The sequence below is a fragment of the Bos javanicus genome, chromosome 3, assembly GCF_032452875.1.
Source record: "Bos javanicus breed banteng chromosome 3, ARS-OSU_banteng_1.0, whole genome shotgun sequence".
NCBI lineage: Eukaryota > Metazoa > Chordata > Mammalia > Artiodactyla > Bovidae > Bos > Bos javanicus.
Window position 1 is genome coordinate 6,752,920 of NC_083870.1, and position 17,164 is coordinate 6,770,083.

The window sequence follows — 17,164 nt, forward strand, 5'->3', positions numbered from 1 at the left end:
TTCTTACCACAAAGAAGAAATTATATGCCAGGATGAAGATGTTAGTTAATGCTATGATGATGATCATTTTGCAGCATATAAATGTATCAGATCAGCAGGCTGTACACCTTAAACTTACACAATGTTGTATGTTATTTGAGCCGGGAGTCACACCACATTCCCAGGCACAAGCTCTACTCTGGGGCTCAAACAGGAGCGTGAGTGGAGATCGAGCCCCGAAGATGAGTTCTGAAACATCCTCTGAGCTGCTGAGTGGGAAAGGGTGTACAAGGAGCTAAGGCCTGTCACATAGTTCACACACCTGGGGTCTCAGGGTGTGAGGCTCCCTGCACTGGTGGAGCAACAGATTCGAGGGCTCCAAAACACGAGCCATACTGCAGTGTCTGCTTTCTACGACAGGACTGATAGATGGTAGACAGATAGACAGACAGACAGACAAGAGGTAAACACATGATGAAGAAGTAGATAGGAGGCGATATTTATTTAGATGATACAGATTTAATATAAAAAGAAACAGTTTCATAAATGTTGCTATAATAGTTAACTGCATTTATTTGGAAAAAATAGCACCATAATTTCCCCTTGGTGCTAACACAGAAAGTAGGCAAAAAAAGCCACCCTTAGGATTTCCTGCCCTAAAAAAAAAATGGAAAATTTGAGTACCTCTATTTCTCCCAAGTCCCTCTGAAGTGACTATAACTGACAGATAGTAGAGTTCTCATTTTCCCCCCAAATCTGATTATTAGCAAAAATCACCTTTTTCTCTGAAGCAGAGCTAGAGGTATATCGCACTTTAAGAAATGCCTGAACTTGCCAAGGTCATAAATCATGAAAAGTTTATCCGCATTACACAATAAATCTTTGAACAAGCCTTCAGTGCTGAGTACCTTTGAATAACAACTTTCCACACAGTACATTTAAAATAACATTCAGTATACAAAAATGTTCCATCTACTTACCAAACTCATAAATCGTGGAGAGAGTCTCCACATTACAAAATAATTCTTCACTTTGCAAAAGGATCTGCTGCTAAGTTCCTTTGATAGAAAATCCTTCCAATAATTCAGAATATGATTCAGTATACCTAAATCCAGTTTATGCTCAACTTTCCAGGAATACAGCTTGTGTACCAAGCAGGCAACATCTGGTTTGGCAGATGGTCATTCTTCCCAGATAATCCATCCTTCCAGGTCCAAAAGCTAGAGATAATCTGAGGTGACTACCACTTTATGGAAAAACAAAGTCTCAGAGTTCCCTGAGGGATCTTTACACTGAGCCTGTGAAAGGAGCCAAATAGGAAGTGCCTGCCCTTCTAGAAAATCAGCTGTGGCCTGCAGCCAGGGCCCCTCCACCTAAACCCGGGTAGACCATCCTGCAGGAAGGGGTGGGGGCCCTGGAAAGGCTGGAGTGGGAAGGGAAATGAGATAAAGGGACTTGGGTCAAACAGGAGCCAATCTGAGGTGCGGCGTGTGCACAGCTGGGCATGGTATGCTTGTCCTCGTGTGTGTATTGAAGAGCCTGGTGGGGAGAAGAGAAGCCACATGCTCTATGACCATAGATTTTCATTCAGGGGCCATTCAGGGCATTAAAGGCTTGTTTTCCTCTCTGCTGAGTCATTTTTCATTTCAGATTCAACAAATAAAAAGCACAATCTTTGGAGTATTTAATACTCAGCAAACAAATATGCAGAAATGAGCTTAGTCTTGGCAGAAGAAGAGCCACACACACACACACACACATACACCCCCTCACTGTACCGAACATCCTCCTGTTTTATATTGATTCCCAAGGATTTGTTGATGTCTTCCTCATTCCCAACTTTCCTCTGGGAATCCCAATCTCTTGCCTCTCAAAATGTAGCTGCTTAGTGCTGAGCCAAAGACCTGGGTTGGCCCGGTCTGTAAGTGTTTAAGCACACAGGATGTTCCCCAGATGACCCAAGCTGACCCTCGCTGCTGAGAGGAGGACACAGCCAGCTGTGCTCCTGCCTTCGTTAGAAGAGTACTTTGGTTTCCTCCCCCTTGTCACCTGTAAAATGGAGACAACTAGAGTTCACTGAGTGAGATCCCTGTGTGGAAGACACCCCCCTGCCAGGGCAGAGGGGACCACAGAACATCCGTGGTGTGACATCATTTGTCTGCCATCCTTTCTAAGGATATAATCGCTATAATGCCTTCATGAGATGAGGAGGAGGGAGGGAAAATATTGATACAAAGTGAAGGCGGGGTGTTTTCTAAACCCAAAAGGCTCTGTTAGAAGCTCATCCCTTGGCCTGCTGAAACCCCCAGCAGAGCCTTCGGCCTCTCTGAGTTCTAGCAGCCGCGGCTCTCCACCAGGCTGTCTCACTCCCACCCTGACTTCCAGGCTCCCACACTTGAGCACCTTCCCCACCCCGCCTCTCTCATTCTCTTGCCCCATCCCACCCTCTACCCAGGCTCCTCAGACCCCTGAGCCAAGTCCTGGGGAGCAGAGGGCTGCCTGGAGGCATTCAACAGAAGGGTTGACTGACGGTCTGTCAGAAGGTTTTGGAGGTTACGAAATAAAGATTGCTAAGTTACTTCAGTCGTGTCCGACTCTGTGTGACCCCACAGACGGCAGTCCACCAGGCTCCTCCGTCCCTGGGATTCTCCAGGCAAGAACACTGGAGTGGGTTGCCATTTCCTTCTCCAACACATGAAAGTGAAAAATGAAAGTGAAACCGCTCAGTTGTGTCCGACTCTTCACGACCCCGTGGACTGCAGCCTACCAGGCTCCTCCGCCCATGGGATTTTCCAGGCAAGAGTAATGGAGTGGGGTGCCATCACCTTCTCCGATGAAATAAAGACAGTAGTCCTCAAAATTATGGACTCAGAGCCACAAGAGCTTGAAGGTACTTGAAAACTCAACTGTATTAATCCTCTGTGGTTAAAGGTAAGGAAGGTCAGTCAGCCCCCAAAGCAGAGAGGCCTCCGTGGGGGCAACAGCTGGTCAGAGGCAGGGCCAGGCCTCTGGTCACCCAGGCTAGCATGGGTTCTCTGATGACACTGCCTCCCTTGGCCCAGCCTTCTGCTTTTCTTTCCTCAAACTCAGCACACGCACCTGCTTTAGCCCCATCTGTCTTGGTAACTGATCTCTTTAAACCAGAGTGAAGTTATTTGGAAAATCTCTGTGATGGTTTTCAAATGTGTATACAAATCCATGACCTGGAGCCATGTGTTCATGGAAAGCTGGCATCTCGTTTCCCTCCTCCTGAATACAAGCTCAACAGGGTGCCTCGCCTCTAACAAAATTAAAACAGGAAGAGTGATGGCTGTGAACCTCCAGAGCTGGGTCCCAGAAGGTAACCCGCACCCACCGGGCTCTCTCACAGACTTGCCCTGCGAACGCACTGCCAGGCAATATGGGAGCCCTGGCCATGTGGAAAAGCCAGACACAGGTCTTTTGGCAGATGCCATTGCCAAGGTCCCTGCAGGCAGCAGCAGAAACTCACACACTTGTAAGTGAGGAAGGCACCCAGGTGACTCCAGCCTCAGCCATCAACTGTTACAATCCCAGGAGAGACCGTGGGCAAGACAGCTGAGCTGAGCCCAGTCCCCAGAAACAGAAGCGATAACAAGAATGACATGATTGCTGTCTGTTAAGTCACTAAGTTGTGAGGTGATTCATCACATGGCAAAAAATTACTGGAACAACCTCCTTGGGTAAAGAAGGCACAGCTTCCTGCAGACCCAAGGATTGGGTTTTGAATGCTGCCTGGTTTTTATTCGTCAGCAATCTGTCCATTGCCTCAAAGTCTAGGGGTAAGATGGAAACAATAGTGAGCAAGAGACACGGCTCTCTCATTAAACCCAGAGGTGGGCTGAAAGACTAACCATCCACATGTAAAGTGCCTTTCCCCTGAGGGCTTGGTAGTGAATCTGGAAGCAGCATCTTACTCACTATATCACCCCTTCCTATTGCCCCTGAGTCCCTGCACCCCATGCTTGACCACCTCTCTCTCCAACAACTCCTTCCCAGACACCAGGCCCAAAGCCAGACTTTCCAGGTTTGAATCCTGCACCAGTTATGTGACCACACACCTGCACCTGGACTCTGTAGGAGTGTCGTGAGGATGGAATGAGTTATTACATAGAAAGTACTTAGAACAATGTCCGGCTCATACATTTTCACAGATATTTACATTTCTACTTCATTTTTACTATGTACATCTCCTTGTCTCAATAAATTTGCAAGTTACAGGCAAAAACATGCCTCCCCAGTCATCACCCTCTACGTGCACCGGTTCACACCTACACGGTGGGTGCTCAGGAACACTTGCAGTTGATGGGCAGGTCATTTCAATAGTAATAAAACAGGCAACACCAGCAATACAAACTCCTTGCCTTTGACAAGCACACTAAACCTCGTCGGGAACATCCTATGAGTGATGCTGTCTCTGGAGAAAGTGACTTGACCCTGTGCGTACAGTCATTCACAAGTCATGAAAGACTCAGCACTTAACTATGAACCAGCGCAGCACAAACCAGCCTGGGGCTGAGGAGAGCAGGGCTAGGCCGTGTCTGGAGGGACAGTGATGTGATCATACTGCTAGAGCAAGTGCTGTTCTGTCCCCATGTGAGAGTGCACACGTCCCAACAACATTTCAATCCAGCCACCCAAAGCCACGAGGGCCAAGACCTGGTTCCAGCCATGCCATGTCCACGAGGGCTGCCTTATTCTTGGGGTCCATGGAAGTGCTGGCCTCTTAAGAACACACGTCTCCATCAGGCTGCTTATTAATTTGCATAGGCCCAATTGATGTGAAGTAAATTTGATCTCATCCATCCATAAGAAACCCTCCTGAGCCTCAGAAGAGATTAGGTGTGATGTCAGGGAACCCTGCTTCAGGTCCCTGCAGGAGGCCCACCAGCCAGCATCTCCCCTTTCAACAAAGGGACCTAGGTGTCTTTCCCTTAACATATTCAGGGACTCCCGAATACAAGGGTTAACACCAGTGCTTTTGCCACAGAAGAATGGAGATCCCTCACCTTCTCTGAGACCATCAGCTGAACGAGGAAGCAAGGATTTCACCTCTTAGGGCTTTTCAACTGTATTCTGTAGTGAAAACTTCAGCCATGATACAGGTCAGGCACTTCAGCCAGATACTAATTGATCTCTGGGTTGAAGGACACTTTTCTATAGATCTGGAAAGTATGAAATATGGATAAAAGTAGAAAATGGTGTCACAATTATAGTTAACTGAGATGATGCATGTAAAGGACTTATAGCACTGGTGCCTGGGAGATAGTAAGTACCTGTTAGTGTTTAGTTGTTAGTTGTAGAACTATGAGGCTCCAATACCTTGACTACCTGATGCAAACGGCTGACTCATTGGAAAGGACCCTGATGCTGGGAAAGATTGATGGCCAAAGGAGAAGAGCACAGCAGTAGATGAGACGGTTAGAAAGCATCACCAATTCAATGGACATGAAATTGGGCAAACTCCGGGAGACGGTAAGGGACAGGGAGGCCTGGCGTGCTACAGTCCATGGGGTCACAGAGTCACACACGACTTAGCGACTGAATAACAATGACAAGTGTTGCTATGAATAGAATGGTGCACAGGAACAAAAACAGCTCAGCAGTTGAGGTGACACATATATACGGAAAATCTGTTGTGAGCCCCGTACAGGTTGAGTCATCTGGAGGCAATACAACAAAAAAGCATCAGGAGAGTTACGTGGCTGGCACGTGCAAACATTTGGAAAAACGAAGATAGCAGGCAGGCAAGTTCATGGCAGGTCATAGCTACAGGGATGGTGTGATAGAGGAGGAGACACACAAGTGGGCCTGGATGAATAATGGACTTTAGGAAAGACCTAGAAGGAAAAAGAAAAAGCAAAGAATTCTGAAAAATTGCAAAGTTTGACGGGGCTGGCCAATGAAAGAGGTAAAGGCTTACTAAGACGTTCAAGGCTGAGAAAAAGAAAGAGAGGAATTCAGCGCTGACCAGCTTATTTGCCATCACTACCAAGCTCAGATACCTCATAGCCCCTTTTGGGGACCTGAAGCTCTTCCTACGCTTAAGAGTCTTAAGAAAAACAAGCAAGACAAGGACATGGAGCAGTAGTGATAAACTTAATCTTCTCACTTTGCTCTGAGTTTAGGGGTGGCAGAGCAAAGCAGAAGATGCAGTATTATGCAGTTCTTGTCATGGGGATATATAGACACTAAATGTAAAGGGGGCCCCACCACCTTAGACAAATATAGCCCAAGAGTCCCTGCCCAAACCCCAGAGCCAAAAGTTTCATTCAGCAGTTGGGTCGGGACCAAATGTCTGGGACTCCTTTCCTGGTTTCCTACCCTTCTCTTCAAGCAAGTCACTCCCTCCTCACCTGCAGCTCCTGCAATCCTTGCCAAAATAATAATGTCACTGATCACGAGAAGTCTGGCCTCTAACCCTTTGCATTTCACGCTTCCTTCATATTGCTAGCTGGCATTCCCTTCTATGTTACTTTCACTGGAAGCCTCTGAACCAGAAAATATAAGTTTATTTAAGGCTATGAAACATCTGCAGACTTCATCTGACTTCAGGAAGTTTCCCTGTGCGTCACCAGTGCCTGGCACTTACTCCTGATGTGTGAAGAGCCTCCTCTCTCCCACCTGCCAGGCTTAATCCTCCCCACTTCCTAGCTCAGCTCCTAACCCCTACATTGCCGAGGACAAGTGAGAGACCAAAAGCGTGCCTGATCCTGGTCTCAAAGCCTGAGATCTTGGTCTCAAAGACTGAGAATGGGGATTCTCTGTCTCAGAAAGTTCTAATCAACTCCACCTCTCCTGCAGAAAGACTCACACCTTCCAGTTCCTTTGAATGAGACCTCATGGCTTTTGAGCTGTCCCTTTTCACCAAGTAGATCCATGCTTTTGTTCAAACTCATGCTCTGAACACCTATCTGACTTGCCCCATCCCACCTTTGGCCTCAGATGATGGCCTTGGAGATATATATAGATATGAATAGAACATTTGTTAGTAGCAATATTTCTCTGGACACCCCTCCCTGCTAGGCTGTGTGAGCGCCTGCAGGCAGGGACCTTGTCATGCCCTCTTTGAATTTTCAAAGCATAGTCTGGAGACAATCAGCAAACGTGTTAGGCAGATGAACAGATGTCCAGAGGGATCCTTAGGATCCAGGAGAGGCTGTTGGCCTGTCCATCTCCCTGCTGACAGCTGAGAAGATGGAGTGCGCCGGCTTCTTCAATTAGTCTCTCCCCTCCATTTTGGCAGTGCTTCCAGGTCAAAATGGAGTCTCCTCACTCAACTCCTTTGCATCTATGCCCCGTAACATAGCAGATACCATCCACTGACTGATATAGTCCCTAACTGTGCTTGTATGTATGTGGGACAATCTTGTCTCCTCAGTAAAACTGTGAGTTCCAAAGGGCAGGGATATTTCTTATCTCAGCACTTATGAGAGCCACAGTAGAGATTTCTGGAGCACGTATTACACAGTAGGCAATACGCTCGGTGTTACATGAATTTTCTCAGCCCTCAGAACAACTCTCTGAAGTTTTTATTATTATTGTCCTCATTTTGCAGATGAGAAGACAGAAACACAGAGAACAGATAATTTGTCCAAGATCACACAAGTGGCAAGTGCAACAGCATTCAGTAAATGGCTACCCACCGGAAGGCCGATGAGGTCTGGGGGCTGCACTCTGCCATGCTCTCCCCACCCAGTCCACTCAAACTGCACATTGTCACTGGGCACAAAGTTAGGTTCAGCTCGCCTACACTTGCAAGATTGCTATCACACTGCCAGCAAGTGAATCTGCCTTCAGGGGGCGGTCCCCCTGGCCTCCACCTTTTCTTTAAATTGAAGTATAGTCAATTTACAATGTTGTGTCAGTTTCTGGTATACATCAAAGTGATTCAGTTATATTCACAGTGATTTACACACACACACACACACACACACATATGGATATATGGTTTTTCATGTTCTTTCCCATTCTGGTTTATCATAAGATATTGAAAGCAGTTCCCTGTGCTATACAATAGGACCTTGCTATTTATTTTATATACAGTAGTGTATACCTGTTAATCCCAAACTCCTAATTTATCCCTCCCCAGCCCCTTTCCCATTTGGTAACCATAAGTTCGCTTTCTGTATCTGTGAGTCTGCTTCTGTTTTGCAAACAAGTTTATTTGTATCATATGTTAGATTACACATACAAGAGACATCATGGTATTTGTCTTTCACTTTCTGACTTACTTCACTTAGTATGATCCTCTTTGGGTTCATCCATGCTGCTGCAAATGGCAGTATTTCATTCTTTTTTATGGCTGCATGACATTCCATTGTGTAAATATCCCACATTTTCATTATCCACTCATCTGAGGATAAACATTTAAGGTGGCTCCTATGTCTTTGGGGCTTCCCTGGTAGCTCGGATATTGTAAACAATGCTGCTATGAACATTGGGGTGCCTTTATCTCTTTTCATGAGAATCTTCTCCAGACACATGCCTAGGAGTGAGACTACAAGATCATATGCCCCTGCCTGCACCTCGTGCTCCTTGATTCCCACTGGCTGACCTGGAGCCCCTCAGGTACCTGACCTCAGAGCTGCACTTGGCATCACAGCACTGAGACAGCTCTGTGTTCCCATCTGCCCCTTCTCCTCACAAACACAGGCAGTTCAATGTAGTAGAAAGGTCTGGGCAGGGACGGGCGATTCTGTGGCTCTTGAAACTTAGACAGTTGGAAGGGCCCCTTCGCTTAAGAAACAGAATACAAAATTACAGATACAAAATGAAGTTCGCGGCCTCAAAAGGATCTTGAATTAATGAGAAGGGCAGAAGCAGAAGCTGTACCTACTATCGCAAATCCATCTCAGGGCCTGCATTCTAGTCCCAACCCTTCCACTACCATGCTACAGCCTGAGCAATCCCTTTCCTTGAGCAAGCTCAGCTCCCTCCTGGTTCAAGTGAGGGGGCTGGGAGGAGAAAGAGTGGGGGAGCTCTGCAGCCCGTCTCAGCCCTGGAACTCTGAACTCTATCAGCCATGGTCCAAACACTTTCCCAGGCTCCCTGCAACATCACAGAACTGCCCCTGATCCGGGAGGGATGCTACTCCTCCCTCCAGCCCAAAGCATATACTGTATTACAGTAATGAGAGCTTAGCTTGCTTTAAATATCACAAAACAAAAACAACAGCAGCCCTGGTTCATCATCATTCCCTGCCCAGACCACAGAGGAGAGCGCCGCCAGACCCACACCAGGGCAGAGATGGAGAGCAGAGCCCACACAGCCCCTTTCAGGAATCCATTGGCCCGTGTCTAGAGCGAAAATCACTCGTGGCAGAGGTTGTGAAGAGCCAGTCAGAGGCAGATCCCACAAGGTCACTCTGGGACACAGAGGCCCTTAGATGGAGTGAGGCTGGAGGTCAGGGTCCTGGATCCACCACGGCCGAGCTGGTGCCAAGCCTGAGGCTTCAGGAACCGCGGTCTCTCACCTCTGGGAGAGCCAGAGAAGTCCAGCCAAAGGTCTCTGCAGAAGGAGGCTCATCTCCCTCCGGGTCCTGGGAGGCATCCGCTGAGCAGAAGAGCAAGCATTCATCAGAAAGGAAGGAACCGTGGGGACGTGGAAGGGACTTTCTCCCTCAGGGCTCCCCAAAACCAAAGGACAAATCCTCAGGGGAACCTAGCAGACCCTACAAGTTTCATTCTTAAAGCAAGAAATAACTAAACTGTTCAGCTCAGCATGAAAAGACACTCGTTAACTCATGTTCTATAAAACGGTCTATGACAGATCAGAGGTGCCGTCAGACAGTCGTTTGACATTGACGTGTGTCAAACTGCAGAGTAGGACATACCCACAGCAACCCTCCACAGACAGGGACGAGACACGCACGCACGCTCTGCACATCTGGCTCCCCTGCCCCTCGCGGCTCTCAGGCCATGTGACGCCACTGCTCTAAGGCTGGCCCTGGTGACCAGGGAACATGGTATTTAGAACACATGGGGGTTGCGGCCAGGGAGGTGCCCTTTCTACACCGTGCCAACCCCAGACTCCGAACCTCTAATGCATGATGTTCCCACCAGAGACAGGAATGATGAGGGGAGTGGCCAGTGATCTGTGTTTGACAGCAAACACACATGGGCACCTCTTTCCTAAGCCTTGGGTTCTTTTCAGGCTGAGGATGCTGAGTTATTGAGAAATAACTGTGCCAGTCAGACATTTTAAAAGGGAAGTGGAAAGTCTGAAGTCAAATGAAGGACTGAGCTCCTTTCACCGGGACCCTGCTCACCAGTGACGACAGGAATGTGCATTGAAATCCAATGGCGGGTGATGTCACCAATCCATGGGGATCCCAGCCTGTTCACAGGGAACAGAACTAGGCTTGAGGGAGACAGAGACTCTGAAGAAGGCTGGTGTTGGGTGCAGCAGAAGAAACTACTGTAAAATTCATTACACACGGAAACCAGGACCTGGAACACCCGGTTCCTAGCACACAGCCTGGCCTACTCTTGAATTTACTCTCCAGTGCTAAGATAGCACTGATCCTTGATCTCTGCTGAATCCCCAACATCTAACAGGCTGCCTGACATGGAGCAAGTGCTCGGGAAATCTATTGAATTAATGTATAGCAGTCTGCCTGCAATGCAGAAGACCTGGGCTTAATCCCTGGGTTGGGAAGATCCCCTGGAGAAGGAAATGGCAACTCCAGTATTCTCCCTGGAGAATCCCATGGACAGAGGAGCCTGGTGGGCTACGGTCCATGGGGTCACAAAGAGTCAGACAGGATGGAGCGACTCAGCACAAGCACACACAAGGTGCCCAATGAAGAAGGCTGAGTGCTGAAGAAGACTCTTGAGAGTCCCTTGGACAGCAGGAGATCAAACCAGTCAATCCTAAAGGAAATCAACCCTGAATATTCACTGGAAGGACTAATGCTGAAGCTGAAGCTCCATTACTTTGGCCACCTGATGTGAAGAGCTGACTCATTGGAAAAGACCTTGATGCTGGGAATGATTGAGGGCAGGAAGAGAAAGAGGTGACAGAGGATAAGGTGGTTGGATGTCATCACCAGCTCAGTGGACATGAGTTTGAGCAAACTCCAGGGGATAGTGAAGGACAGAGAAGCCTGGCATGCTGTAGTTCATGGGGTCACAAATAGTGGGACATGACTTAGCAACTGAACACAACCAATGTGCCTAATAAATTCTTGTTCCCTTTTTTACATTCTTAATCTCCACCACCTCAGGAACTTAAGCTGACTGTGGGTTTGTGAACTGTTCGCCACTTGTGGCTGGAACTCAATGAACAATACTGTTTTGGAGCACACCTGTGTCTCACTTATACTTACCACCCTTCTAACATAACAGCAAGCCTTCCATTGCCTTCCCGTCTCTGAGCTCCTCATTGATTATATTTTCCTTTGGATTGGAAGTTGATTTTTTTAATATGATGCAGTCTTGTCTCTCTTTTTATCCCATTTCTACAGTCCCAAGTATATTCATCCCATTACAAACTCACTGAGATTGGACTGAGTTCTACATCCTTTGTAGACACCATGGCACCCAGCAAGATGCTTTATCTATCTCTGAACAAACCTCACAGCCTCTTTCTCCCAAGATCTGACCTCCATGGTTATACTGAATTCTTCATTACTCAATATGGTCTTTTCTCTTTAAACATCTTTCCAACTTTCAAAAAGAAACAAAAAACTTGAAATATTCATTAACCAGCTTTTATTGAGAACTATACCAGGTACAGTGTGCTAAGTGGTAAAAGAGAAAAAATGAACACACACATTAGAGATCAGAAATGCCACAGTTTAAGCCTCCTTCTCTACTAAGGCCAAAAGAGTTACCTAGCTAAGTGATCTAGTGGAAACAGTATCTGACCAGCTGCTCAATTAACGGTGTAACCTTGGATGAACTAAATATTCCCCCTGATATCCTATTAATCTGAAAAATAAAGGAGAGGAACACCAAGGACATGCCCGCTCTCATTTTTTGTTCCTTCTTGACAATAAGCAGTACCAAAGTTTATGTAATTACATTCTATGGTGAAGAGTAAAAGTTCTGTAGAATTGAGAGAAGAATGAGAGCTATAAGGTTGAAATCATTGGCAGGTAAAATTTAAACTGCCATTGGCAGTAACTATCCTTAAGCCCACATCGACAAACTGCATACTCAAGACTTTACCAGTGATACACACGCAATGAATTATCTATACTCAGAGTCACATACATGATCTAGTTGGGTTGACAGCATCCAGGCAAAATGAGAGTGATGGACAGGGAAGCCTGGCACGCTATAGTCCGTGGGGTCGCAAAGAGTCAGACATGACTGAGCGACTGAACTGAACTGATAAGACTTTATGTTGCTCTTGGTCATTTTGCACTCATTGGTCCTAAGGGCTGCAACTATAATTTGATTTCGCAGCAGGAGGAAAAAGAAAAGGATCTAAAGAGTGTCTCTCTCTCTTTTTTTTTTTTTTTCCAGATGATGGAAGAATTTAAGTTTTTTCAAAGGAGAATGGAAGAAATAATCCAAGAAGGAAGACAGGGTGGCAATAATTATAAAGGAGTAAAGATAAGAAAAATGGCTCAGTACTTGATGCACAAGGATGCTGGGAAGAAAAGTAAGATAAAGGAGCCAGAAAAGAACTCAAAATTGTACAACTGGAACTTATAAGAAGAAGGAGACTTTCCTCAGAGAAGGCATATCAGACTTTGTGGAATTCCAAGGAAGAAGAACCTCCAGGATCCACAGGTTCAAGAACTTTAATATTCAACAAGTGGGAATGGAGGAGAGGATATTTCTCTACAAAGCAACCAAGAGCATTCATTGAAGAAGACTTTGGAATATTTCATCTGGAAAAAAGAAGAATCTACTGGGAGTTGATGGTCTTTATAGACATGATACACTGTCCTGAAGTAGAAGGATCCAGATCATGCAACAGACCTGTAAACTCATAGCTAAGGAAGTTTCGAAGAGGAAGATATTGACCAAAACTAAAGGGGAGCATCCTAAAAATTAGAATCACCCAAAATTGGTATGTGTTTCTTTGTGAGGCTATGAGCTCCTCATTACTGGAAGTGCTTATTCAAGTGCTGCTGCTGCTGCTAAGTCCCTTCAATCATGTCCAACTCTGTGCGACCCCACAGACGGCAGCCCACCAGGCTCCTCCATTCACAGGATTCTCCAGGCAAGAATACTGGAGTGGGTTGCCATTTCCTTCTCCAGCTTATTCAAGTAGAAGCTGAATAATCATTTTATTTAGGAGACTGTAGGAAAGAGTCCTTTTCTATGATTAGGCTAGCAAACTTCTAAAGTTCCCTTCCAACTTTAAGAGTCTATATGTCTGTGCACCAGAGTACAGAAACAAGATAACCTAACACAAGGACTTCCCTGGCGGTCCAGTAGCTAAGACTCCCAGTGCAGGGGGCCCAGGTTCAACTTCCTGTCAGGGAGCTAGATCCCACGGCCTCAACTAACAGTCCACACGCTGCAGCTGAAAACTCCCTCGTGTGGTAACTAGAGATTCCCTGTGTCCCCACAAAGATCGGAGGTCCTGCATGCTACAACTAAGACTCAGAGCAGCCAGATAAATAAGTAAATATTAAAGCAAAAAGATAAGCTGACACAAACCTGATATAGAGGACAGAGAGAATTGAAAGAATGACTTATTTATGCTGATACAGATGAGAAGACTCATGTTACGATAACTTCTGGCCCAAGAATCATATGGCCTGTAGTCGTAGTCGTACGGACTCTCTCACATGTTCACATCGCACACATGCACACTTCAGAGCTGATCATTGTCCTCTTTCCTTCTATGCACATGCCATACGGCCCAGATTCTGCAGCAAAAGTGGCATCAGCAGGACTCGACTCTACTACAGTCAAATTGTTTACAGCAACTTTGAGCTTCAGTCAGAAGTGGGCAAAATTGACCACTCTTCCAAGAACATACAGTCAACCTATTTAATGCCACTTGACAGTTGTAAAGAATAATTAGATTTATTGTAGTTGGTCATAAAATCCTAGCCATTTAGCATTTTAATCTATAAATATACATTGGTAAATTACCAGTTTCTCAGTTCCTGCTCTCATGTCCTGATCTCCCCAAATCTTGAATTATTTATCTGAATTATTCTATCATTGAAATAGAAGCCAATACTGCTCATATCCATAGTGTTAGGAAACTAAAATTGGGTTTTCACCTCCATAAAACTGATAGCATTTGCAGAAATAATGAGTAATGCTTAGAGAAAGGAAATAAAAATAAACTTAAGAGAAGTTGAACACATTGAATATACTCCACATTTGGCTTTTGTTTTCTCATGCTCTGAATGAATCAGATAGGAAATAGAGAAAGGCATCCTGTGTCCAGCCACCAGCCTGACAGTTTGTAGCAACCAGATCACACAACCACATTCAGCTTACAACTGTTCTCCAACAACACTCCATACTCTTGAAGGCCAACATCCATAAAAGTAAACAATCCCATGTTAGAGCAACTGTAACAGTCAGGTTTTCACAGAAATTGAATTTGCAATGCAGGACAGAGCAAACACTATTTTTTAAACAACTAGCATTAGGGAAGTACCAAAATTAATGCAGAATCAAAATGATAGGATGTAATGAATGCAAGCAGAACCAACATAGATCTTATTAAAGCAATCATTAAATCGCTATGGCCTAGGAAGGCCAGCATTTAGAATTATTAGATGTTTCAATTCAGTTCAGCAAACAGCTTTTGAGATGCCACTGAGAAACCTCCTTGCCCTCTGCTCATGTCCCAGGCTTCACAAGGCACTGATATAAGTTAGCAGTCTTTGCTGGTCCTCTCCTGCATTCCCTGCCAGGGGAGCATCCTGTTGCAGATAATTCTGGTTAAAAAAGTATATGGAGAGCGCCAGAAAGTACCCTCACAACACCCACCCCCAAAACCCCAAAGGATTATAGGTTAAAAGCTCCTTACCCTGTGAATCAGAGCAATGTAAGGCTTGAGAAAACCAACTAATCTCTCTTCTTTTTCTTCTGAAAGCCCAAGACAGGCCTTTAGGAAGAAAGCACATTCTTAAGAGGCCATGACTTGTGAGAGAAGCCTCCAAAGCTAGCAACGCGAACAATAAGGGAGGAACTCACTGAACAACCTCCTGAGACTCCCTTGAAGTTCAGGAGGAGAGATGAGCATTGCAAGGTGCCTGTGAACCTCCCGATGGTCAGCTTCTGCTGGTGGGCACGTTCCTTCCCGTGACCCTCTCCAGCCCTGAAGATGCATAATCTGTGCCCACACAGCAAGAGGCAGGGGAGAGTCCAGAGGAGGAAAACCTGACCCCTACCATAGGGCTGGACCTCAGCCCAGCTTGAGATAGGTACTAGTCTTCTTTCTCCGCTGAAGAATAATCACCATGGCACATCCAGAATGAAAATAAAGGAGATGGAAGGGTGAGTTAAAACATCCTCAGGGACTTCTCTGGTAGTCCAGTGGCTGAGATTCCGTGCTCCCAATGCAGCGGGCCCGGGTTCGATGGTTGGTTAGGAAACTAGATCCCACACGGTGCAACGAAGAGTTCACAAGCCACAACTAAAGACCTTGCACGCCCCAACAAGGCTGAAGATCCCACACGGCACAACTAAGACCCAGAGCAGTCAAATAAGTGATCATTCTTCAAAACAATAAAAAAATAAAAAATAAAATATCCTCATACCAGGTAAGCCTAAAGGGGCAGCAGGATTAGATACCTTGAATGAGTCACAGACAATACCTCCCCTGATTTCTTAAATTTTTAAATTCTAATATAGTTAATTTACAATATTGTGTTAGTTTCAAATGTACAACAAAGTGGTTCAGTAGCATATATATTTTTGCAGTTTATTTTCCCTTATAGGTTATACAGTCAGTTCAGTTCAGTTCAGTCGCTCAGTCGTGTCTGACTCCTTGTGACCCCATGAATTGCAGCACGCCAGGCCTCCCTGTCCATCACCGACTCCCGGAATTCACTCAGACTTACGTCCAACAAGTCAGTGATGCCATCCAGCCATCTCATCCTCCGTCGTCCCCTTCTCCTCCTGCCCTCCCAGCATCAGAGTCTTTTCCAACGAGTCAACTCTTCGCATGAGGTGGCCAAAGTACTGGAGTTTCACCTTTAGCATCATTCCTTCCAAAGAAATCCCAGGGCTGATCTTCAGAATGGACTGGTTGGATCTCCTTGCAGTCCAAGGGACTCTCAAGAGTCTTCTCCAACACCACAGTTCAAAAGCGTCAATTCTTCGGCGCTCAGCCTTCTTCACAGTCCAACTCTCACATCCATACATGACCACTGGAAAAACCGCAGCCTTGACTAGACGGACCTTAGAAGATGTTAAATATAGTTCCCTATGCACCTGGCAGCTTCTTAGACCTGAACCCCCGGATGGCTCTGCCTGGACACAGCACCCCACAGAGCTCTGCCATTCATCTGATCTCACCCCCTTCTCAGTTTTCCTCTCAGTCAGCCACCCCAGGGTTTGCTTTCCTTTAACAAGATCTTCTAAGAAGACAGTTCTAAGCACATAGATGAGAAGACAAATGACAAACATCAGTCGCCAATAAATTCCTATATTCTGTTCTCAGTCTCAGGGAGGATTTATTTAATTGGCACTTGCTAACTTTCTGATCAATAAGTCTAGATTCTCAGAGTTAGGCATGGATAACCTTAGACTGTCTAATGGGCTTCCCCAGTGGCTTAGCAGTAAAGAATCCGCCTACAGTGCAGGAGACTCAGGAGACATGGGCTCAGTCCCTGGGTCGGGAAGGTCTCCAGGAGGAGGAAATGGCAACCCACTCCAGTATTCTTGCTGAGACAATCCCTTAGACAGAGGAGCCTGGTGGGCTGCAGGCCACAGGGTCACGACAAGTCAGACACGACTGAGCGACCAAGCACTCCCTCAGACCGTCTAATGCTATAACTGCTTCTTCACCAATTGTAACATGCAGGATAGCTCCATGCGTGAGTTGCAAGACCTGCAACCAGATCTCCTATCTTTACATCTCAACTCTGATTTCTACAAGCTGTGTGATTTTAAGCAAGTGATGGAATGATTCGGCCTCAGTTTCTTCCTCCAAAACATGGGATACCAATAGCAGAATGGCCTAAAAGGACTGCTGGATTCTAATAGAACAGTGCTCAGCTTCAAATCTTAGC

At 46.0% G+C, this 17,164-nt stretch overlaps 1 protein-coding gene across 5 annotated transcripts in view; it reads right to left on the bottom strand.

Moving 5' to 3' along the window:
• DDR2 (discoidin domain receptor tyrosine kinase 2) overlaps positions 1-17,164 on the bottom strand; it is a 183,035-nt gene that overhangs the window by 91,296 nt on the left and 74,575 nt on the right. Inside the window, exon 1 of one of the 5 annotated variants that reach the window (XM_061400061.1) lies at positions 5,007-5,712. The exons of 2 other annotated variants lie outside the window; for them this stretch is intronic. In XM_061400061.1, coding sequence (XP_061256045.1) covers positions 5,007-5,021 — 15 coding nt within the window. In that variant the 5' untranslated portion in view covers positions 5,022-5,712. Of the gene's footprint in view, positions 1-959; positions 1,214-5,006; positions 5,713-17,164 lie in introns of those variants that run through there. 2 more of the 5 variants (XM_061400054.1, XM_061400045.1) reach the window with 2 other exon arrangements.